At 47.0% G+C, this 24,424-nt stretch overlaps 1 protein-coding gene across 7 annotated transcripts in view; it reads right to left on the bottom strand.

The window, feature by feature from the left end:
* Positions 1–24,424, bottom strand: part of TRIO (trio Rho guanine nucleotide exchange factor) — a 312,768-nt gene that overhangs the window by 220,047 nt on the left and 68,297 nt on the right. For all 7 annotated transcript variants that reach the window (XR_007245439.1, XM_048507596.1, XM_048507598.1 and 4 more), the window contains exons 2-6: positions 21,758–21,832; positions 16,492–16,606; positions 11,106–11,298; positions 8,706–9,218; positions 2,887–3,009 (exon numbers count right to left, since the gene is read on the bottom strand). Coding sequence is in view for 6 of the 7 variants with exons in the window: in XM_048507596.1 (XP_048363553.1) it covers positions 2,887–3,009; positions 8,706–9,218; positions 11,106–11,298; positions 16,492–16,606; positions 21,758–21,832 (1,019 nt within the window). In the remaining variant the exon portion in view is untranslated. The remainder of the gene's footprint in view (positions 1–2,886; positions 3,010–8,705; positions 9,219–11,105; positions 11,299–16,491; positions 16,607–21,757; positions 21,833–24,424) is intronic.

Below are 24,424 nucleotides of genomic sequence, written 5' to 3'. Positions count from 1 at the left end.
CTGAAAGAGGAAAGGAACTAAGGTAAGTGTGGGAAGGGGGGTGGGGGCGCTGCGGGGGGAAAGGGAGGGGCCTGGGGGCGATTTTCCGCGCGCCCCCAGGCATGTGCCCGTGCACAGCTCACCCCCCGTACCCTTGTAGCTCCGCGACCGCAGCATAGAGGAGAGGCTGGGCCCACCCTGGGCCTCCTAGAACTTCTCCTGATGCCCTAATCCATAGGTGTCAAACTCGCAGCCCTCCAGATGTTATGGACTACAGTTCCCATCATCCCCCGCCAGCATAATGCTGGCAGGGGATGATGGGAACTGTAGTCCATAACATCTGGAGGGCTGTGAGTTTGACACCTGTGCAATCGCTCTGCTATCCACAAACAAGGCAACGCAGGTTGTTTTCCTGGTATGACGAAAGCATTCTTTGCTTTCTGCATTAAGAGCTTGGACTCCTGACACAACTGCAGGGCCTCTGGATCCGACCTAGTTCAGGTACCACAGAATAGGTTCCAATGTCATTGTGGCATCCAGTATTTTCATCAGCCACATATTGTTAAGTGCCTCTTGGTGATTCTCAGCAGAAGTACAAAGTTTATTCAGGTGAGGCACAGAGAGTAGCTCTTTATTCTGATGACAACCAGGGTTACCCAACATTAATGGCTTTTTTTTAAAAAAAAGGGCTAGCAACTGTGAAGAGTTTAGGCTTAGGTTTTACAGTAGAAATAATGAGAAAGTGTGATTTTTACAACCCTGAAGGCTCAAGTGTAAGTCTGGCTCCTACACTTTTTGAGGTAGCTCCTAAAGCTGAAGAAAGCTTCTCAAGGCCCAATCCAGCTTTTGACTACTGGCACACACGAATGCATTACAGGATGATCAAAAGAAAGTGAGAGGTACCAGGTCAATATCACCACCACCACCACCACCCCCTTAACATAATCCTCACCTACGATGATCTCTACAGACAGCTCATTTTTGTCCCCTTTTTTTGTCCCATTCTTTCTCTCTGTTTAGATGCTTCAATAATTAGCACCTTTTGATATAGGCCAGCCTTCACAGGCCCCGGCAAAAACAAAAACTACTCACCAGCATGAAAGAGCCACGCTGGACTTTCTAATTAGGATCCATCTGAATCTGAAGGCCATGCTAGAGAGAATAAAATCTGTCAAATGTGTTCACTCTTGATTCACTAGCATATTAATGCATCTCAGTTCTTCAATGATAGTCTGACAACCACTTATATCAGGATGCTATTTTTTAAATCTACGATACCATTCTTGCTTTGAGCAATCAAAAATAGCTGACACTGAAACTGCCTGGAAACCAACCTGAGCTGAGACCAACTTAGTTCTTAAGTGAATGATGCCATGTCCACTCAAGATCACTACCACACATCTGCACCTGTTCCTTTGGTTGGCAACAAAAATCCAGCCAGGTATTACTTCTTCTGCCCACATTAGGCTGCCATATTTACCTGGGTCAAATAAGTTACATCAACATACTTCCAGAACCCACTGAAATATCAGTATTTCAGTGATGCCACAAAAAAATAAGCCCTGAATGCTTAGGAATGAGAGCTCAAGTCTCATAGAATCATAGAGTTGGCCATCCAGGGGCCATCAAGTCTAACCCCCTGCAATGCAATCAATACACTCCTGACAGATGGCCATCCAGCCTCTCTTTAAAAACCTCCAAAAAAGGAGACTCCACCACACTCCGAAGTAGTGCATTCCACTGTCGAACAACCCTTACTTTCAGGAAGTTTTTCCTGATGTTTAGGCGGAATCTCTTTTCCTTCACTTGAACCCATTGCTCCTGGTCCCAGTCTCTGGAGTAGCAGAAAACAAGCTTGCTCTCTCACCAACATGGCATCCTTTCAAATATCTAAACATGGCTATCATCTCACCTCTTAACCTTCTCTTCACCAAACTAAATATAACCAGCTCCCTAAGTCTCTCCTTGTAGGGCATGGACTCCAGATCTTTTACTATTTTGGTTGCCCTCCTCTGTACCCATTCCAGCTTGTCAATATCCTTCTTGAATTGCGGTGCTCAGAATATTCCAGGTGAGATACTAAATTCTCTTCATCTAACAAGCTTGTCACTCTATCAAAAAAAGAGATAAGATTGGTCTGGCATGACTTATTTTTCAGAAACCTATGCTGATTTTTTGTGATCACAGCATTCCCTTCTAAGTGCTGGTAGACTGTCTGTCTAATGATCTGCTCCAGAATCTTCCCTGGTATTGATGTCAGGCTGACTGGACGGTAATTATCAGGGTCCTCCTTTTTCTCATGTATGACAAAAGACTGAAGCAACAGTCTTCACTATAACAGTACACTATTTCAGGGATGTCCTACAGTTCAGGGGTAGAATACTTGTTTGGCATCTCCAGTTCCGAAAAAAAGGAAGGATCAGATGCTATGTGAAAGACCTCTACCTGAGATTCTGGAGCAGCCAGGCCAGACGACGACACCAATATTAATTGTTTGACTCAATGTAAAGGCAGCTTCATGTATATTTTGAGTCCTGCTGTAAAGCCTGTGTGATGTGAGCAAAGCAAAGCTGGCCACAATTTCTCTACCTTCCCTTCTTCTCTCAGTACTGTTCTTGATATTCCACCACAACAGATAAACAGATCAGCACACAAGTTCAACTTGTGCCCTTTTTCCCCACTGGAAAGAACAAAAGCACACCAAGGTGGAGCTCAGATGCAGGGGCGTAACAGCCAGGGGAAATTAAGGGGTCAAATGCCTCTGGGCTGTGGCCATTTAGTCACGTGGGGGTGGAAAATTGCCCCCACACACCTGTTTTTTGGTTGTGGTGGGGGAGGGTGGCCGTCAATAGGGGCGTGGGGTGGTACCAAGCAAAGTGTGTGCTTGTAGCAGCCAGATATTCTTACCATACAGTTCATAGCAAAATGATTGTGCTGCGTCTGGAGCTCCATTGCATGAGGGTGACTGGCTCCGATCTCTGTGTAGCTATTCAGAAACAGGCCTTTGTTGTGTGTGATCCAGTCGAACATCTAAGAAGAAAGAGAACACATAAGCCGGTTACAGGAAGACAAAAGGCTGCAGTGTTGCCTTCAACAAGAAAAGGTATTTCACAGAGATTGAAAACAAGGCTTTACAGTTATATAGAACAATATAAACTCAGTAAACAAGTGTAAACAGCCACTTGACTAATTACCTGTGGAAGATAAGAATTTTTTCCAAGTGACTAGACTGAGATGCTAAGCAACAGACTAGCGTGAAGGTGGGGGGACTTCTATGAAATACCGTATATACTCGTGTATAAGTCGACCCGAATATAAGTCGAGGCACCTAATTCTACCACAAAAAACTGGGAAAACTTATTGACTCGCGTATAAGTCGAGGGTGGGAAATGCAGCAGCTACTAGTAAATTTCAAAAATAAAAATAGATACCAATAAAACTATATTAACTGAGGCATCAGTAGGTTAAATGTTTTTCAATATTTATTTCAAAGAAAAACAGTAAACTAGCTCTGTAAGTGGAAAAAGAAGGTCAACAAGAACAATATGGTATCAAAAATAACTTTAAATGTACAAAAACCTTAGCTTTTTTGAAAGGAAGGGTTTTAAACAATGGATCTTACAATAAAAACTGGAATGAACATGCCTATTCACTGTGACTCAAAACTACCCTGCTTTTCAAAAGAATAGTTCATTATTTTTAGTGTACATATTTTTAAAATTGCACATGGCAGGTGTCGTTTTAGAAGGGACATTCACACAACCTGTTCACATGCAGAAGGAGGAATGGCTTTCATAAGGTAGTATCTGTGGCAACTACTCATCTTCGTTAGGGCTCATAGGGTAGAGCCTTCCCTTCAGTAACTTTTCCCCTGGAATTAACTCAATTTTACAGTCTGTGATACAATGTGGAGGTAGCGTATCACATTCGCTTTCTTCAAACACAGTCTTCAAAAGCAGAATGGTGGGGCGATCCGCTTCTTGAAGGCCTTTGGCTTGCCCTATTACTGGAGATTTAGTGGGGGTTTCATGGATGTGGTCCCCACAAGAAGGGTCAGTGCAACAAGCAATGCGGTCAGCCCATAACATTGTTGGGTTATGATCCACTAACCATGGCACGCCCAACACCGCTGGGTATTTTGAGGTGTTGGCGACAATAAAACTGCGACACTCCCAATGTTGGGCAGTCCAAGCCCTTCACCTACACCGGGGTGGACACAACAGTGAGTGCAACCAGAGTCCACTAAGGCTTGCACCGACATCCTGGTATTTTTTGGCTGACTGGTAACAGTTAGTGAAAGTACAATGGGTTTACCCCCAGCACTCACCCCATCCTCTTCAGCTGTCGCCTTCATTGCGGACCAGATGGTTGGCAGGTAGCCCCTTCCCCCTCCGAATCCACAAAGGAGGGGTTGACTTCCATGGAGAGTTTGGAGCTCCCGGACTTAGATTTACTTGGATTAACACTAGGGCGCTTGGTGGATGGTGGAGCTGTTGGTTGAGGAGCAGGTTTAACTGGACAGGTAGCTGCCAGATGCCCACTGTCGCCACACTAGAGACACAATCCCAACCTTCTTCTCCGGGCATAAGCTGATTCCTCAGCTGGAGGTGCTGTACAGGCCGATGGTTTGCAGGCACCAGAAGCCCCAGGGGCCAGAGTTGGCCGTTGAGGTATCATGGGCTTGGTTTCAAAAGATTTCACCACGATCATTTGAGCGTTGTTTTCCCCGGCCAACAGGATCCACTCTTCCAGATTGGTTGGGTTGCCTCTCATCAGGGCCCATTTCCGAAGCTCTGGATTAAACACTTCGGTGAACGCATAGACCAACATCTGGTCGCACCAATCCAAGATCCTACTGGCCACAGCATAGAACTGGTCCGAGGATTCAACAAACGGTCTGTTGCCTTGACGTATCTTCATCAGCTCTCGTTTAGTTTGCTTCCCCATAAATGGGTTTTCGAAACAATTGTGGAGAGTTCTTAGGAAGCAAGGCAAGGTGCATAATCCATCTGCTTGCCTGTTGAACAGTTCCACATACCACTGGGCCGCCGGTCCTTCCAGGAGGGCACTGACATCATGAACTCATCCTCGTTCTAATATTGCTGTCCTCGTTCTAATATTGCTTGCATATACATCCTCGTTCTAATATTGCTTGCATATGAACATCCACTTGAACCAGGAAGTATGGTGGTTGTTGGGATGATCCATTAAAGTGTACCGACATCCTTCTTCTTGTTGGGGTAGGTGCCGGCATAGGAAGGATCCTGATCTCTGGAACCACCGCCTGTAGCACGCCCTGCGCTCCAGTTTCCCCAGCGGCTCAAGTGCCCGTCTGCACTGATGTGGTACCACTTCCTTGGCCCCTGCCCGATGGGTTGTTGATGAGCTGGGTTAGTTGTCCTTCGGCCATCAGGGCCCTTGTTTGCAGATTCTCCATCTCCCTCTGCATCTCGGTCAACCACTGCTCGTATTCCCGTCACTCTTCTTCTCAGGCCTCGACTGCTGCCATGCCTCCATCCAATCCTTGGTCCCCGCTGTCACCTCCAGTCACCCCGGTTATTGCAGCTTCAGACTCCCTATCTCCGGTTGCCGCACACGCTGCCGGGGTGGACCACTGCTGCGCCCGCTGGCGCTCTCGCTGGGCCTGATCCTCGTTCAGCTGAATCCATTCGGCCCAGTATGACTGAGGAGGTGCTCCCAACTCTTCAGGGCCCCACCAGCATGGAGACCAGCCGTCCGCACCGGGGTCCAGTGGATACCATAATCCACAGGGTTTTTATAATCCACAGGTTGGTTGCCTGGATAAGAGTACCAGTCAGCCGGGACATCCTTGCTACCAACCATCCACTGCACTGATTTGTAATCCTCTAGCTGGCACCCAAACCCGGTAGTCTCCCGGTGCCCGAAAGGAGATGAATGGGCAGATGACCCCACACCAAATCCAAAAGAACTTCGGCAGGGTGCAGACTGCTCTATCAGAGGAGCTGCCAAAGCTTTATTCGACTTCAAAGCTTTCTCCTCCTCCACACCCAACATCTCAGACAGCCTCTGTTCCAAAACGGAGCCACACACCGCAGGCAAGGGTCCCCTCGTTAGTCCTTGGATAAGGGCTAGAATCGCCAATAAAACATGCACAATTTCACCCGGTGATGGGAGCATGAAGTTGAACACTGATACAGAACAGGCTTAATGTCAGGTCTCCCCTTCATTGACTATGAAGCAGTCATACCTATAAAAGTTCAAAGCTTTATTGCAAGTGTCAGGAAAGAAACGAAAGCCTGTTCTGAAGCTCAAGCCCTCAGAACAGTGGTCATATAGAATGTACTCCCCCCCGCCCCCACATGTGAAACACAACATGGAGACTTTCTTTGAAGCAGTTCTCCAGACTGCCACGGCTACAGTCGGCTGATAAGACAGCTGTGGAAAAAGACAGAGCAGCAAAAGCACTGCATAGCTGAAAGCCACAGTCCTCATGGTAGCCCAAACCCCATGACTACCATCCTGACACAGACACACAAACTACATGGCATGGGCTGGTGTGGAATAGGTTTACAAATGTATGTTGTACCTGTCCAACCTATAATGCAACCAGGAAAGCATATCTGCATCTGCTGTTGGGCTCTATGGGGCATAATTATCAGAAACTCTGACTCTGGGCCTTTGCACCGATTCCTAGAATTGCAGAAGAGAAAGGGGCTTCAACACGCACATGTCAAAATAGATGAAATCCAAGTGAACACTTGTTCAAACACACACTCCTGGTTCTGAACCCAAAAGGAAATGGTCCCACCAGAATTCAGTGCAGAAAGTTGCAGCGATGCTCCAGTTGCAGCGACCTTTTTAATGAGGAATTCTTCAAAACGGCTGCCTGGTATTTCACAGCCCATCCAGGAACAGCAGAAGGCTGCGGCCCAGTTTTGATTCTGCCAACAAAGCTCTGAATGTGAGGATAAGAGTGGAGACTCGTGAAGAAATGAAGCCAGGAAAGGCAAACTCAGCAACCATCTGATATACTGCAGATGTGAAGAAAGTTCATTATGAGATTAGACGTAAGAATCCCTGAAGCCAGCTGCACATTCAAGTCGAGAGGCATCACATCACTGAAAACCACACAGACAGGACCAAATCCCACCTTCTGCTGTGTGCCATTAAACTAATTACCATCGATGCGATACAAATAAGTACATGCAAAGAGAGGCCTATTTTTCCTGACTGCAGCAAATGTCCCACGCCCCACCCCATCTAATTAAATCCCCCGAGGCTTTTAGACTAAGGAAGAAAAACAGGATGTCAGAATTGGCTCCCCATTTGGGTTCTCTCCTGCTGTCGCTGGAAAAGAGGACAGGTCTCCCATTTCCCAGGTGGACTCTGAATCTTGCACAACTGTCCTCTTCTTGCATGGAATGCTAGAATGATGCACAGCCTAGGCAGAAAATCTCTTCCCTGCAGAAGAGTGAAAAACATGTAAAACCACACCTGGAACTCGGTTCTGCTCGAGGCTGAGACATCTACTAAATCAGCACACGACAGCTTAGGAGCTTTCTGCACAAAAGGCCGTCTGCGCCAGAAGCACAACTTTAAATGTAGCAGAGAAAAAGAATCAGCAGCACTGACTGTAGGCTCCCCCGCTGCATGCCCACCACAAGGGTGTAGTTTACTGTCTTAAACGTTGCTGGGGGGGGGGGGGAGACTTCCTCCTGAATGTCAGCTTACAGTTATTAAACTCTGAACCTTCCTGTCACCCGCAGTGCTTGTGATATACCCCTATTAAAAATGTCAATGGATTTTTAACAGTTGTGTAGTACCCACTGCCCTGTTGTCTGTTCTGAATTAAGGTACTTCCCATCTAGATCCCAGTGAAAAGACTGCTTCCAAAGTCTTGAGGGTCTCAGTGATCCCAGTGCAGTGAAAACTCCTTTAGCCCCACAACAGTTACTTGATACTGATAAACGTTCCATTCCCAAGAGCCCACTGAGAGTCACAAGCTCCTTTTCCAGGTGGCTGCAGAGGAGGCGGCCAGCAGAAAAGCTGCATGTTGAAGATTTGCAGTCAGATCCTGGACCCGCCCCTCCAGTTCCAGTGGAGCACCCCATGGGACTGGTTCACAAACCGAAGGAGCAACCCTACCCTAATTTACTGCACACACACACGAAAAGTCAGATTGTGCACCAAACCCCTTTTCCCTTTTCCAAAAGAGAGCACAGGGAGTCCCTTCGCAGCAGTGACAGGAGAGAGATGCCTGCGGATGTGGTGACGGCCACCCACTTGGAAGGGAGCACGGGTCTGCTAGTCAGGGCGGACCTCCCCTCTCTCCAGTCCCAGAGGCAGAGGGATGTCTCCTTACAGCAGTATCTGTGGGGCACGGGTGGGAGGATGCTGCTGCTGCCGTCACACTGCCTGCGGGGTCCCCAGAGGCATCTGGTCAGCCGCTGTGTGGACCGAGTGCTGCACTTAGCGGCCCCTTAGTGGTCTGATCCAGTAGGGCTCTTCTTATGATCAAGTGGTGGCTCCCAAATACAGGCCACACACACAAGTCACGCGCTCTTAAATGAGAATCACCCTAGCCTTCTCGGATGCCTCGGCAGTTCTCCTCGGCAGCATACAGTCAGATGCTAATATGTGACCCTCACCAGTTTAAGACAGGATCCTGCTCCTCAGCCCCATTCCCAAGGCTTAGCAACAGCCCCCACCCCAACACAGATGAACTCACACACCCCATACTTTACCTTTTCTGCATCTTGTTCAAAAAGTCTGAGCTGAAAGCATTGGTCAAGTTTCAACTTCCGCACGTGCCACATCTGATGCAGATGCTGCCGTGTCGAGTGCAGCCTGTCCAACATGGCCGACACTTTGGGCAGGAGGTTCTGCAAATCCGCATTCCCGGACCCGGAGTTCTTTTTGGGGAAAGTCTCACTGCTCTGTATCCTCTGCAGCAGCTTCTGCCCTTCCAAGTCCAGGTCCTCAATGGGGGCCTTGATGACCTTCTTCTTCAGCTGCGAATGCTCCTCAATCATGCTCCGAGCTGCCTCCAAGTCCTGAGGCAAGTCCTTCTTGGCCAGGATGTCCTGCAGTTCCTCCAGCCGGGACAGCATGTGGGTGGCATTGCTGATGTAATCCTCAAAGGCAACTCTGATTTCTATCCATTCCTCGTGGTTATATTCCAAGCAGCCATCAAATTCCGGAGTTAACTGAGAAGGGTCGACAACTTTGGTAAGACCTTCCAGAGACACCATGTTTGTCTGGAAAGTAACCAAGATAATAAAAGCATGGGTGCAGGATCCCAGATAAGAACTGCAAAGTAGTTTAGGCATTAATTAAAATGCAACATGTTATCACTGTTTAATGTATTGTTGAAGGCTTTCACGGCCGGATTCAACTGGTTGTTGTGGGTTTTCCAGGCTGTGTGGCTGTGGTCTGGTAGATCTTGTTCCTAACATTTCGCCTGCATCTGTGGCTGGCATCTTCAGAGGAATATCACAGAGATGCCAGCCACAGATGCAGGCGAAATGTTAGGAACAAGATCTACCAGACTACGGCCACACAGCCTGGAAAACCTACAGCAACCAGTTATCACTGTTTATTCTCTACGCCCTCTTTCCTCCACCCACGAGATCCTCTCAACAACCCAACAAGGAAGGTTAGGCTGGCACCCAAGTCTTGTCTGGTCCCACATCACCCAGTAAGCTATGCAGGAAAAGAGGGATATTAAGCCAGGCCCCTAACGATGGCGTCGCGTATGGCGCATCGCGTCGCAAGTCGCGTCGCGTATGTATAGCGATAGCGCATCGCGTCGTCGCGTCGATGCGTCGTCGCGTATGCAACGTACCACCTTCCCTACTGTCAGATTCCATTAAAAACAAACAGCAGGGTACAAAGTTCAGCACAATCCAATGCAGAGTTACTCCAGTCTAAAGTCTTCTGATTAGAATGGAAGTAACTGGATATAGATTACATAGGACCGCACTGTGTTGGCAAACTTTTCAGACTGAAAATTTTAGAACTGAACCAGGGATTTCTCAACCCAGAGCTCCAGATGCGTTCCAACGGGTGCCGAAGGTTCACCAATCCCGAGGAGAAAGCAGAAAGAAGCAAAACTAAGGCGTGAAGTGGGAGAGCTTCTGGACAGGAGCCCACCTGCCTCATGGCCAGTGCAGTATAACTGACTGGGCCAGGATCAGGCACCCTGGTTTTCCGATTCCCCCTCGGCCGTGATGGCTGCTGGGTGCTGTTGGCCACTGGCACTGTCAGAAGAACCTGACGCACATCATGCCAAAACAGGCAGGTCACACAGGCTGCCTGGAACTCCCTGGAACAGCACAAAATGCAGCACATGGTGGCCAAGTATTTCCTTTCTTAAGCGGCAGAATCAGTGCAGCCTTCCTTGAAGATCACGGAAATCAGCCTTCTGCTCTCAGTCACCCTTAAGGCTAATATTGAAGAAAACCTCACAGAGGAAAACATCAAAATGATACATGTTTGTTCTAAACTGCTGATCTTGTTGGTGACAAATGAACATTCCTCAATTTGAACACTGTGTTAAATAACAACATCAAGTTTGCAGTGAATTGAAGATTCCCCTCTCCCTTAAAGTGGGAAAATACAAGACAGCACACTTAAGTTCAAGAGTTAAACTCCAGATGGCTGGGAATTGATTAAAAAAGCATGTGCCTCATGGTAAGAAAAGCCAACTGAATTAAAAATAGTTCAACCCTGAGACTTTGTGCTATGGGGTCCCGACAGGCCTCTCCAGGGAGAGAAAATCAGGTCACAGAGAAGGAAGCAACGCTGCCTGGTATTGCTGATGCCCTGGACTAGCTAGAGCCTCCCTCCACAACTCTAAAGGACAAGCGGGTTCATATGTGTGGATTTGCCCTCCCCCTCCCAATCCTCTTTAGGCATACAGGCTTTACACAGAACATGACGTTCATCTGCAGTGGAGGTCAGGGGACCACGTCCAAAAATGGAATAGAGAAACCAGTGCTTGTCCTAAACTCACTTTTGTTGCTTGTGTGTGTTACAAGACTGGTACATTTTATGATCAGGTTAAGTAGTGCTCAAGAGACAGACTTCTAATGTCTGTGCTGAAACTAGGGGAAAGGAAAGCCCAACTGTGATGCAACAAATACCTCAAATTCAAACTTGGAGCTTCCAAAGTTAGTCCGCTGTTTCTGCCAAAAGTTGTCAGGCTTGATTATCAGTGCAACATGAATGCAACAGGGAAAGGACTCCTGTAAGATCTTCAAAAGTGGCTTAATAGAGTCCCATTTAGATCCACGCATATCTACAATAACGGTGAAACCTCTTTTACATACTTCTTCACTGGAAGGCAAATGAGATAGCAGTTAGAGATGCCCACCTCGGTACCCAAATCTGCCAGTCCTATTCTTGTTGTGCTCTATTGGCCCAAAAGGAGCTTTATCTGCAGAAAGATAAAGTCTGGCTGGAAATTTATCCAACCTGATAGGATTGTAGAAGACAGCAGCTTTGCACTCCCCAAGGGCTCCCCCAGAAGATGAATCCCAAGATGAATCACACATAGGCTTCTGTGCACTCAGAACCTTGTATCTCACAGAAAGGAGCACAATACTGCACTACCGAGAGAAACCAGGACACAATTTTGTCTTTTAAAGTAGAAGAGGAGTTTGGATTTGCATCCTGCTTTTCTTAACCCCGAAGGCTCTCAAAACGGTTCATAAACTCCTCCCTCCCTCTCCACACAACAGACACCCTGTGAGGCAGGTGGGGCTGAGAGAGTTTGGAAAGAACCATGACTGGCCCAAACAGGCTGCGTGTGGAAGAGCAGGAAAGCAAACCTCAGGCAGAGGAGTGAAGAATCAAACCCAGCTCTCCAGATTAGAATCCACCTGCTCTTAACCACGACACCTCTCTGGTTCTACCCCCCTACCAACCCCCTGCAGAGCCGTCTTCATCTCACGCCATGAGAACTGGACAGAGACAGGATGTTTGATCTAGGAAGGAAGGGAACTTACCACCCAAGCAGCGATTGAGCCATCAGGCTATGAGGTTCAAGTTATAGCGCTCTCTCTCTCTGAGATACGTTATATATTTGAGGCAAATAGCTCAAAGCTGCCTAGTTCACCCACAAAGTTGGATCCCCCCTGTATTAATGAAGGAACCACCAAACAATGTTCCAGGTTTTCAATTAATCGTCGTGTACAGACAGTTGCAGTCTCTGGGTATTCAGTAGGCAAACATGGGTCCTCCCAAAGCCCCCTTTCCCAGCTCAGATCCCAGTCCTTCCCAGTCCTAGCCTGGTAACCACCCACGAGCGAGTCCAGACCCCTGTTTGGTCCCAGCTCACAGCTTGAGGAATCACTACCTTAAGGCACACCCCCAGGTGTTCTCACTTAGAGCCAACAATTCCATTCTCTCTATGCCAAGGACATCCTATACCAGTGATGGCGAATCTTTTCGAGACCAAGTGCCCATATTGCAACCCAAAACCCATTTATTTATTATAAAGTGCCAACAAAGCAATTTAACCTGAATACTGAGGTTTTAGTTTAGAAAAAATGGTTGGCTCCAAGGCGTGTGTTACTCAGGAGTAAGCTTGGTGGTAGTCAGTGGCTTTGCTTTGAAGCAACCGTGCAACTCTTCCAACGGGTGAATCACAACCCTAGGAGGGTTTACTCAGAAGCAAGCCCCATTGCCAGCAACCGAGCTTACTCCCAGGTAAAGAATCATGCTTTAGTTCTCCGCATGAAAATCAGTGGGGTTTAACAACGCTTAACAGGGTTACCTACACTGCTTCCCCAAAACTGGGTCTTAGGTTTAATGCTAAAAATCGAGCCCAGCGGCCCAGGCAAGCCTAGATTGGAGGGGGGGGGGGTCTGTTTGCGCGTGCCCACAGAGAGGGCTCTGAGTGCCCCCTCTGGCACTTGTGCCATAGGTTCGCCACCACTGCCCTATACCCAAAGTGTGCAAAGCAATAAAGTGTGTGTCACTTGATTTGCAAAACCTGTTTCATAAGCTGCACATCCTCAGGATATCTGAATGTGCAGAATACTTAACAGAACAAACAAAACAGCTTCTGTGGTAACCCAAGGCTGTGGGGTGGGCTGTGCGTGTACTTGGAACTACAAATATTAAAAGTCTGAATCGAGGTAACTGAGGTTCTGCACAAGGCAGTAAACTCTTGTGCCCAGTATTTTAAGAAGTCACTCCAGCTGTTCCCCATCTACATGACTGATACTACTTCTGCTACCCTTGGGACAGTACTGAAGCCCTGCCCATGTCCCTAACCAATTAAATGTTTTACAGAAACACTTCTTGCTTTAAAAAAAAAAATCCATATATTTTACAAAACAAAACACAATAACATAACAGAAAGTAGGGGGGAAAGCACAGAAAAGAGAACAGCAATACGTGGATCTGTGTTAATTATCACTTCTTCCTCTGGCAATTCTGCCAGACTTCAAACCACCTATCTTGGCAGCCATAAGAGCCAGAAACTTAAGTGCACAAAAGTTAAACTTTCCAGGCTACGGAATTCTACACTCAGAACTAAATTCTACATCTTACCTCCACTTGCACAGAATCACAGAAGGTGTTCAAGCCTGGCTGTGCCTAACAAATGTCACCTCAGACTTCAAAGGACCCAAAGTTATGCTTGTTGCTACCTTGACAACAATGAAGGATGGAAGGGTGCCAAATTGCCAAACTGCCAAACATTTCATCTGGTATTCAGTGGCTCGCTCACTCTCTTCTCACAGTGTTCTGCTTGTGCAAACAGTGAGGGGTTCAAGAGGCTGATATGATGGGGAAAGTGATGACATGGGGCTTGTGTTTCTCTCCCAACAAACCACAGAATTCTTGTTCCACGTGCCACAGGATTCACTTACTTTTCCACTCTTTCACAGAACGTCTTGAAAGGCACAGAACGACATCTGGCCCAGTTTCAGTCCACACGGCCACAAATAAGCCATCGAGCAAAGGAGCAGCCTGCAAGGCTATGAACTGGCACAGACGCGCTTCCACCCTGAGGCTACGAGAGCCCATGAAGCAACACGCAGGTGTTCACACTCCCGGCACCTGAACTCCGTCTACTGGCAGAGGAGGAGGCGGGAACAAAGGCTCTGGCAGTTCTGCGATCAGAGCTTCTGCTCTTTCGCACCAGTTCTGCTGCTGGAGCTCTCACAGAACACAGCTGAGTTGTTTAACTCCTTGGCCTTTTCTTTTCAAGTTGCAATTTTGGTGGTTTCAGACACATTGCACAGATGCTACTCGTGGCAACCAAAGTCAGCTGACACAAGGATACCCGTGGGGGGAGGTGCTCTGCCCTTCAGGGGCTCACTTCTCTCTGTGCGGAAGCAGCAGGGCAGCAACCGCTGGAGCCCCAGGCCAGACACGGAGGCGGAGGAGTCTCGTCCTGCCATTTCTCTTTCTTGCGGCTGCTGCAGCAGTGGCAGGCCATTCACCTCACTGAACCTAAGCAAGGACATGGATGGCAGGAATCAACGGGGGAGACCCCACACAGTCCCCTTTGCGTTCCTGCTCTAGGAAGTGGCCGGAAAAGTGCACAGACCTGCTCCAGAGGCAGCTGCGGCCAGGAAGAGGAACTTCGTGCGTGTGTCAAGTATTGTCAAGTCATAGCTGACTGATGGCAACCCAGTGCACATTTAAAGACAAGAGAGTTAGTCAACAGAGGTGGTCAGCCATTCCCTGCCTCTGTGTAACGACCCTGCACTTCCTTGGTGGTCTCTCATCCACGTGCGAACCAGGGCCGACATGGCTCAGCTTCTGAGATCTGAGGAGGCCCATCCAGGCCAGGGGGCAGCAGAACTGAGAGCACAGAAATGGGCCAGGAGGCTAGAAGGGCATCTATCAGTAGAGAGGGATCCAGAATAACTGTGGTGACTCAGCAGAGAGGCAACAGCATATTCTCCAGCCCAATCCTTTGAACTTCCCTGCGGGCCAGTCAAGTTGACAGCGAAGAACCTCTTCACACATCAGGCCATTAAAGTGTCAATTTATGATTTCTTAAGTGGAAACCTAAACTTGTGACATGTGCATCAAACAAGACACTTGTCAAGAGAATGAGCACGACTGCAAAACTCTCCTGGCTGCACATATTGTGGCCACCCAGGTCGGTTACTGTGTCATGTTTCCCAGATTATTTTCAGTAAGGTAATTAGGAACAGACTTTTGCGCTTAAAAAGGAAGCAGTTAATAAATGTGAGACATGATGCTGACCTAGACAGACCACTGGTCTGATACTGCAGCCTCTTGAGCTCTCCACCCAACATCCCCTGGTTTTCCAAAACCAAGTAATGTGTGCCTTTAGCTTCCCACCTTCCACCCAATGGCAAAATGTTATCACCAAGGGAGAAAAGGACTGTAGCTCAGTAGTAGAACATCTGTTTTCCAGGCAGAAAGTCTCAGATTAAATCTGCAGCATCTGCAGTAGATGACATGAAGGACTTCTGCCAGAAAGCGAAGACAAGACTGGCCCTGAAAGACCAACAGCCTGACTCCGCCATGACGGTAGCTCCGCCTGGGTTCACTATTTCACTCGGGCACAGTCACACCACTATCTCACAGTGGTCTTGGTTTTGCAAAGCATCTGATCACTCTTATCCCTGCCTTTCTGCTCGCCCCTCTAAGTGTGACACACACCCAGCCTTCTCCAGCTCTTTTGGAAAGCTCTGCAGCTTTGCAATTTCTAACAGGGTCCAGCTGGCCCTGAAGAGAAAATCCACACTTTCCTCAATATTATTCTGACTGACTGAGGGAGAGATGGTCACCTACACTGTGAGATATTTCTGGGTTGCTAAGCACTCTTGTAATGTCATGTTGGACACTATTAGGTGTAAACTTTACCTTAGAATTAATGCTTAATTATTCAGCAACATGTACTCCTCTGTGGTTTCCCAGCCCTTCTTAGAAGATGCTGACCCACTGACGTCATGCTGACACCCCCACCCCCTTCTCGCCAGAGCAGCTAAATAAAACAGTCGGTCAAAATCTCCCTTAATGCCGAACAAAGCAAGCTCTCAGGGCAGCAACATGCCCCATTTTGTAAAAAGCCACTTACACCTTTGTCATTAAAAGGACCTTTCCTCCATCATAAAGTTCCTTTGGTAAGTTGACACAATTTGAGGAATGAAGGGCAGCTTTCCCTGGGCTGCATCCACCTCAAGTAGCACATGAGGCCCACTGGGGGTGCCCCCACCCTGCTTTCACTCACTGTGTAGGGAGGGAAAGCAGCCATGCTCATTAACAGGAATCACTAGAGAATACCCCTTTTTAAAAAAATTATAGCTCAGTACAAAAAAACTGGAAAGTAGCTCTCTTCCAAGCAGACAGCAGCCGCCTGCTCCACCTTATAAGTTCCCCTGGACAATGAACTCTGTTGCTAAGTTATTTCTGGGAGTTTACAGAACATGAACTTGTTATGAACTCACACAGGGCTCCTTTAGACCATTATGTTTTGACACAGTGGTGCAAAGAACAAGGCTTCAAGTCATAACACATCAGTGACAACATTTTTACCTAGGAATACAAGCTAGGTATGAAATCAGCCTCCTCAGGTCCTCTTGTCGTATTCTATCATGATTGCTACGAGCCGGAAATGTTAGAATGGGGCCTCCACGCTTATCTCTCCCACCTGAGAAAAAAGAGGAAAAAAGAAAAATGTTGAGCACCAGCTATGTGCTGCAGTATGCAACGGTGTAACCTTTCATGAGCCAATCGGACAGCAGGAGTCTGGCATTCAGACACATTCCTCTGTTTTAAGATCTTATTTAAAATACCAAGGCAAGATGATGGGCTGTGTTCAAGGGCACCTAACGTCCTTCGAGATCTCTGCCTTCCCAACCAGCATGACCTGTCTTTTCAAGGTTTAGTTTCAATTTGTCCACTCTTAGCCAATTAACCACAGCAGTCAGGCAGTTATTCAGGACCTCTCCTGCATCACTAGAAGATTTGGATAAGGATATATAGAGCTGGGTATGATGACATCCAGCCCCAAAGCCATGAATGATTTGCCCTAAGGATTTTACATAGAGATTAAAAAGCATGGGGGATGGGACTCCGCAGGATAGCCCTCCCCCCTCGCGTCCCACAGCAACCCTTTGAGTTCAGTGCATAAGGAATGATTAAAATCAGTTCAGGATGCATCCTCTGATACCGACTTCTGCCTCCAAGAGCCTCAACAAGGTGGTATGAGCTACTGGATCAAAGGCTGCAGATCAACCCAAGAAGAGCAACAAAAAGGCATGGACTTTGTCTGCACTCAGACAGCGGTCGTCAATTAAAGCCAGGCTGTCCTAAAGCCCAGTCGGAAGCCAGACTGAAAAGTGTGAAGAGCAGTTGGGTTACCCATGAAGACCTGGAGTTGGTCTGCTGCTGCTTTTTCAATCACTCTGGTGTACTTATGCTACAACTGACATTCAGGCCAGAGAGGAAGCTCGATATTTCATCAGCAGGAAACCTGGCAAAAGTCTCACAGTTAACTATCTCTTCCTGAGCCAATAAAGACCCAGATTTTGGGATCACCAATCACTGAGTCACCATAGTAGCAGAGTCTGTGTGTCTGTGTGTGTGTGTTGCCGCCGCCGCCGCCACTGACACTTCATATATCGTAATCTATCAGAGTCTGTATGACTTTGCCACCAGTAACCCAGGGGACCAGTTTATGCCCTGGGACAACAGTAGTTTGCATAATACTTCCAAGATGGCCAATGCTTCTAATTGAGTACTATGCCAGAGATAACAGATTCCAAGACACAGAATGGAGTCCATCAAAATCTTAACAAGAAAATGCCAATGAACATGGAAAACAAAACAATGGCCCACAGACTGGAAATGCTTGAGCTACATTCCAGTACCAAAAAAAGGAGACAACAAAGATTGCAGTATTGTTACTCCCCATCTCTTCAATTTATATGCACAACATATCATAAGGAAAGCTGGATTAGATTTAGGTGAAGGTGGAGCAAAAATTGATGGAAGGGATATGAAGGTATGCTGATGAAACCACATTCCTGGCAAAAAATACTGAAGAAATGAAAGGATTTCTGATAAAAGCTAAAGCAGAAAGTGCCAAAGCAGGACTACAGCTGAACATCAACAAAGAAACTGCTGGAGAATTACACAACTTTAAGATTGACAACGAGGAAACTGAAATTGTAAAGATTTCCTATTACTTGGCTCCATCAGCAACCAAAAGGAAGACTACAGCCAAAACATCAGAAGACTGAGACTGGGAAGGGCAGCCTTGAAGGATCCAGAAAAGATCCTTAAGAACAAGCTGGTGACCAAGATCATGGTAATTCATCCTCTAGTATGCTCCATTACTATGTATGAGTGTGAAAGTTGGACAGTGAACAAAGCTGACATGAAGAAACGTTATTTGTTTGAACAGTGGTGTTGAAGGACAGTTTTGCAAATATTGGGAGCCACCAAAAAGACACATAAGTAGGTTTCAGATCAAGATAAACTTGAACTGTCCCTACAAGCTAAAATGACCAAACTGAGGCTACTGTACTTTGGTAACAATAATGCTAAGAAAACCTGAGGGCAGCAGGAAAAGAGAAAGACCCCACATGAGATGGGCTGACTGAATAAAGGAAGTCCTGGGCCACAGTTCGAAATGTCTGAGCAAGACTGTGAATGAGAGGATGTTTTGGAGGTTATTAATTCATAAGGTCACTCAAGGTTGGAAGTGACTTATTGGCCCTTAATACACACAACACACGCGCACACAGATGCCACAGACTATAACACTGGCATTTTAAAAGAGTGTTTTTTAATCATTCATTAGGGTCCTTTTCTTAGAGGAAGGTCAGGTCACAACTGCAATAAATTATTCAGTCACCTGAAGGGAAGCTCACAAGGACCTTGATCAGAATCCTGAAGAAGCCAAAACAGAAATCTTCTCCTGCAAGTGGAAAAGTGCAAAAGAGGCCTGTGTGCTGTCATGGACAGAGTACTGCACTAATATCTGGAAGAAACAACCAGGATCCGAGACGAAAGTCTTGCGAGTAAAAGATAAAAGCAGCAAAATACAGGGGAGGGACAAGAACAGCAACAAAAGAGTAGCAACAAATCAAGGAAGTGGAGCAAGAAAGGAAATCAGGAGGAGAAATGAGGGCTGAGGAGTCTCACTTCATGCTGCCCACAACTGTCACCTCCCCCCGTCGAATTCACCAAGCAGCTGCCAGTTGTCCTCTGAGAAGGCACCGTAGCTTCCCTGACAGCACCAAAAAAAATCCGGTATAAACTTTCAGCCAGACCTCCACGCCAAAAGTCTCCGTAAGAACTGAATAAGCCAAAACGAGTCGTTTTTCTTGGCTAACACGCCTTGCCTGGTGGAAGTAAGCGTTTTGCACCCAGGTTCCAGACTCCTTTTAAAAAATCTATTTGAATGTATAAACGTCACCTCCAAAGTATTGTCAAAGGCTTTCACAGCCGGATTCAACTAGTTGTGGTGGGTTTTCCGGGCTGTGTAGCCATGGTCTGGTAGATCTTGTTCCTAACGTTTCGCCTGCATCTGTGGCTGGCATCTTCAGAGGTGTATCACAGGGAGATGTCTGTTACAGTATGTAACACAGGGACACATTGTGTAACAGACTTCTCCCTGTGATACACCTCTGAAGATGCCAGCCACAGATGCAGGCGAAACGTTAGGAACAAGATCCACCAGACCACACAGCCCGGAAAACCCACCACAACCAGTTACCTCCAAAGTTTAGTGTTCCATTATATCAAACAGGAAAAATATTAACTTGATTCAAATTGAATCTGATTTTAAATGTTCTCCCTCAAGAGTTATAGCCAATTCATGAAGAACTTTTCATATACATGTATCATTTTAGGCTCCTTCCGCACATGCAGAATAATGCAATTTCAATCCACTTTCACAATTGTTTGCAAATGGATCTTGCTATTTTGCACAGTAACACCCAGCTGCAAAGTGGATGGAAAGTGGGTTTCTTCTGCCTGTGCGGGAGGGGCCTCGGGGATTTCTTAATGTTCACCACTTTCCAATCTACCCTCTTGCACCCTCTGACAAACAGGGTTGTCAACTCTCAGTTGGAAACTTCCTGAAGATTTGCGGGATGGAGCCTCAAGGACAGAGTTTGGGGTGGGAGAGAAGTCTCAGCAGTCTCAAAATGCCACCAAGCCCGCCTCCGAAGCAGCCATTTTGTTCGGAGGAGATCAGCTGTCATTCCAGGAGCTCTCCAAGGCTCCAGCTGGAGGCTGTCAGCCCTACATGCAAATAAGTTCGAGGCACACCACTGGGATGAGCAAGGCTTTTCTGTAGCTATTAAAAGCTGTAAAGATATTATACAATCCTTTTACTTTGGATTTTGTGTCCCGAATGTGATTTATACCAATCTGTTCAATTGTAGTTGCATTGATTTTGTATCAAGAAGATGACCATCTTCAAGAGTTCTAACATTCTGCATTTTCGCACTAAGAAGCCAAGCAAGTCAAGCAGGCAGAACACATCTTCTTAAGTAATCAGTAGCTTAGGAAGTGTGGGAAAGAGAGACTTCTACACAAGAATCCCAACAGCTTTTAAAGTGCCTAAATTGAAAGAATGTCACAGCTGTAGTCTATTTAACTAGAAGAAGACATTAAAGCAACACACCACCAATGCCTTGAAAGTCCAGCTCCACCTGGGGCTGTAACCAGATCATTTCAGTGTTACAAGTCTGAAGAACACAACTCTCAACTGCTCTGGCAGCTACCCAGTGGCAAACTTGGATAAAGCTTCCAAACAAAACCATGAACAAGATTACTCAGAGGGAATTCAAGAACTATGTTGCTGAGAATTTCTAGAGCAGCCAGCCCATGGTGCAAGAGTCTAGTTTAACAGTTTAAGATGGCATCGAGCTAACAGTCACGTGGCTGAGAGAAGGGAAATCAGAGTGATGACCTCATCTGTCTGAAGGCTAGAACCATGGGCAACAGACCAAGACAGTGAAGGATAGAAAAGTACCAGAAGGTACACAATAGCAAGGAACAAGTCAAAAGTCACAATCACGGAGGAATCCTCTCCACTGAATGGCCTTCTCATCCTGATGTTCCTTTCTGCGAGCACACCAAAACAGCAAGAGCTGTAGACAACAGCAGAAGGCCCTTCTGACAAGAAACACTTGCTTCCCACTTGTCCAGAATGCATTTCCTGGTGATTTGAGCTATTGGGTTAATGAGACAACATGGAAGCTCTGAGAATCAAAAAGATAGTCCAAGAAAAACCATAAGCAACTAAGAGTATTTTCAGCAGAACTGTCGTAGGGTACCCCTGTGGATCTTCAAAAATGTTTCTCAAATGTTTGTTGGAGGTTCCCACATTCTTACTACGGATCAACAGGAACCAGGTGCCCAACAGGCCTGGTAGACAAAGGCCAGCTTCATGAAAGGATGGGAGGGACCCAACCAAAACAGACAAAACTACAAATGCACAAGAAACTCATTTTTAAAAATGTAATATTTTGAATCACTCATTAAAAAGCCAAGACCAAGAAGAAGCAGTGGTTAGGGGTGAGAGGGGGATAGATATAAGAAATGTTCCTTTCAGACTTGTTCTTGCATTAAAGTAAAAGCTTCTGTCATTTGTAAAAAGAAGACATTCATGTACAACTTTACTATGAACTTCGATTGACTTGAGGCTTTTTTCTCTGAAATGCCAGAACTGCTAGATGTCAAGACAGTTTTGTTGCGGCATTTCTGGTAATCCTTAATGTAATATTTAATAAACAAAGCTCCAAATTATATTATTTATATGTGTGTGTGTGTGTGTGTTTACCTGAAAGGTATGCAACTTTCTCCTTTAAGATTGGCAAGACTTCCATCGCTTTCATTTCATCATTTTTCCGAAATCCTGAAAAAAACAAATGAAAGGGTTTGTAACATTAAGCTGTTACATCCAGCTTAAAATGTAACACGTGTTTCTCATAAGAGTTACCAAATTCCACATTTTCACAGCTGGGCGACGCACCAACAGAACCACCCCAGAGGGGCTCCTCTGGCGCCAGGGCACCGCTTCACAGGTTCATGGACTCCATCATTTCAGACTCTTGGGATTGGGGAGAGTCTTGAACATTTCACGGGACAGACACTCAACAGATCGGAAACGAACGAATCAGGAAGAAGTGTCCTGAGTTCATTATTCTGCCCAGCTAATAGTTTCTGTGCCCGGGATATGCGTCTGTCTGTCCATCACCATGGTGAAGTATGTAAGCTGCTGCACGAGCACAGAGTTGCGCTTGTTGCCAGGGTACCTCAAGAATACCTGCTCTGGCAAACAGCTGGGAGCACCACAGTCCCAGGGACAGCAGGAGCCCAGAGGGCAGGGGAGGAGGAGGAGGAGGAGGAGGAGGAGGAGGAGGAGGAGGAGGAGGAGGAGGAGGAGGAGGAGGAGGAGGAGGAAGAGGAGGAGGCGGAGGAAGCAGCCTGGTTTTCTGAGCTGCCTGCGAAGGGGCCGCCGTTCAGGGAGAAGGTTCCACATCCACTTTCTGACGTATCCTGTTTAAAAATCCCTGCCTGAGATGCTGAACAGCCGCTGCCCTTCTGGGCCAGGTGAACTTTGGCAGACTCTCCACAGCACACTTAGACTCAGTCTCACATGCAGCACCACATCGATCTTCGTGAATTGCCTCCACAGGAACTAGAAGAGCTCACCCAAGGGACAGAAGGACCTTTCCCTCCGAGAAAGGGGACCCTGAGGAGGATGCCGCTTCTCACCCACCTAATTCAGTAACTATCCACCATGGCTGGTAGGCAAGGAGAAAAGGAGGACCACTGCTCCGCTATTCTTGCTCAGCAGCTATACACTCCGACTCCTTCTAGGATACTGAACTGGCCACCCATCCAACGACAGTTTTCCTACAACCTAGACAGATGGAACCAGAATCTGAGCACTGCCGGAACTGCATCTGCACCCACTAAAACTTGACTTGAGATTGGAGCAATTCTGCATTATGTCACCCTGTCCACACACTTGTGGGCCCTTCAACTAGGACACTCCATGTTATGCTCTGCTCCTCTCATTCCAGTGGCACAAAACTGCTGATCAAACGTGGGACACCTGACACAGGTAGGTCCTGATGCCTGACTGCAAAGGCAAGCAAATGAATGCCACAAAGACACTTGTCAGGGATGCTGCTGCCAGTTTCTTTTAAAGATATGCCAGCACCCGTCCAATGTGCAATTCATCTCCCTGGTCAAACTGGTTGGGACATATTGCTAGAAGCTATACCTGCCCTTTCATCTGAACACTGGGCTGGGTCCCAGGGGTGGTCTACCACATTTTGCATTTTATGAAGTACCTTCATACAAAAGGGTATCTCTGATGCTTCATGAAGCGTGGGCAAATGGAAGACCCAAGCCAGAACCAACCCTGCATTTCACAAACTGAGCAAGGAATGGTCGTGGTGGGTTTTCCAGGCTCTGTGGCCGTGGTCTTCAACAACACATTGAACAAGGAATGGCTCTAAGTAGGAGACGCATGGCAAGGCAGGCCCTGCTGAAAAAGACTGCACATCACTGGGGTGGGTTAAAAGTCAAGTGTCGCTACGTGCAGTCTTGGCTGTTTGACGTGGAAGCAGAGCCTGGTCTATTCCAGGTCAAAGACAGATCATTTAACTCGCTTGGAATATAACTCAGACTCACAGAAAATCCTACATTTTCAAAGTTCATACGACAGACAGAAGACCCTTCCCAGAACGGGAAGGGAGAAGGATTGACACCCATCATCACTTTGCACGTGAAAGACACACGTCCCCTTTCTCCCATGGGAAGGCAGAGCTCGTGTACAACCCTTGAGAACACTGTTGCAATCACAGTCCAGCTACAACTGATCCAGGCCACATGGTCCCATAGTGGGAATGGGGGATAGTGTGCTTCTGTACACTGAATCCCGCACAAGACCTTACAATATATGACCTTTCCCCCACAAAGCCTTCGACAACACAGTTCCCTTTTTCACTCCCCCTGCCTTGTGCGCTGGGCGGGCAGCTAAATGGAGCACAGGCAGTCTCTTTTGCGACCGATGCTTTCTAACCCACCAACTTTAAGAAAAGTGCAATGTTATGTAACAGACATTTACAGCAAGCCAAAACCACGTGCCTTCGCTCACCTCCTCACATGCCACTGATTATTAAACTGACCCTCTCTTCCACCTAACCACCTAAATCGTCAGATGGCAAATCTACCTGGCAAACTGGTTACAGCTGGCAGCCCTCCTCATAACGAAAGCCCCGCCCTGCACCAGTCCCTCGGCTCAGCACAGCAGCTGCCCCACTTACTACCCCCACAGGACTCTCTGACCCTGACAGGAAAGCTCAGGTTAGTGTTTGGAGGCATACAGCTATGTGATTATTCTACAATGATAATCTCTTACAAATACAATATCATGAAAGCAATGCAGACATGGAAATGAGCAAACCAATTACAATTATTACAAGAACAGGCA

The sequence above is a fragment of the Sphaerodactylus townsendi genome, linkage group LG09 (assembly GCF_021028975.2).
Source record: "Sphaerodactylus townsendi isolate TG3544 linkage group LG09, MPM_Stown_v2.3, whole genome shotgun sequence".
Classification (NCBI taxonomy): Eukaryota; Metazoa; Chordata; class Lepidosauria; order Squamata; family Sphaerodactylidae; genus Sphaerodactylus; species Sphaerodactylus townsendi.
This window is presented reverse-complemented; position numbering and strand designations above follow the sequence as displayed.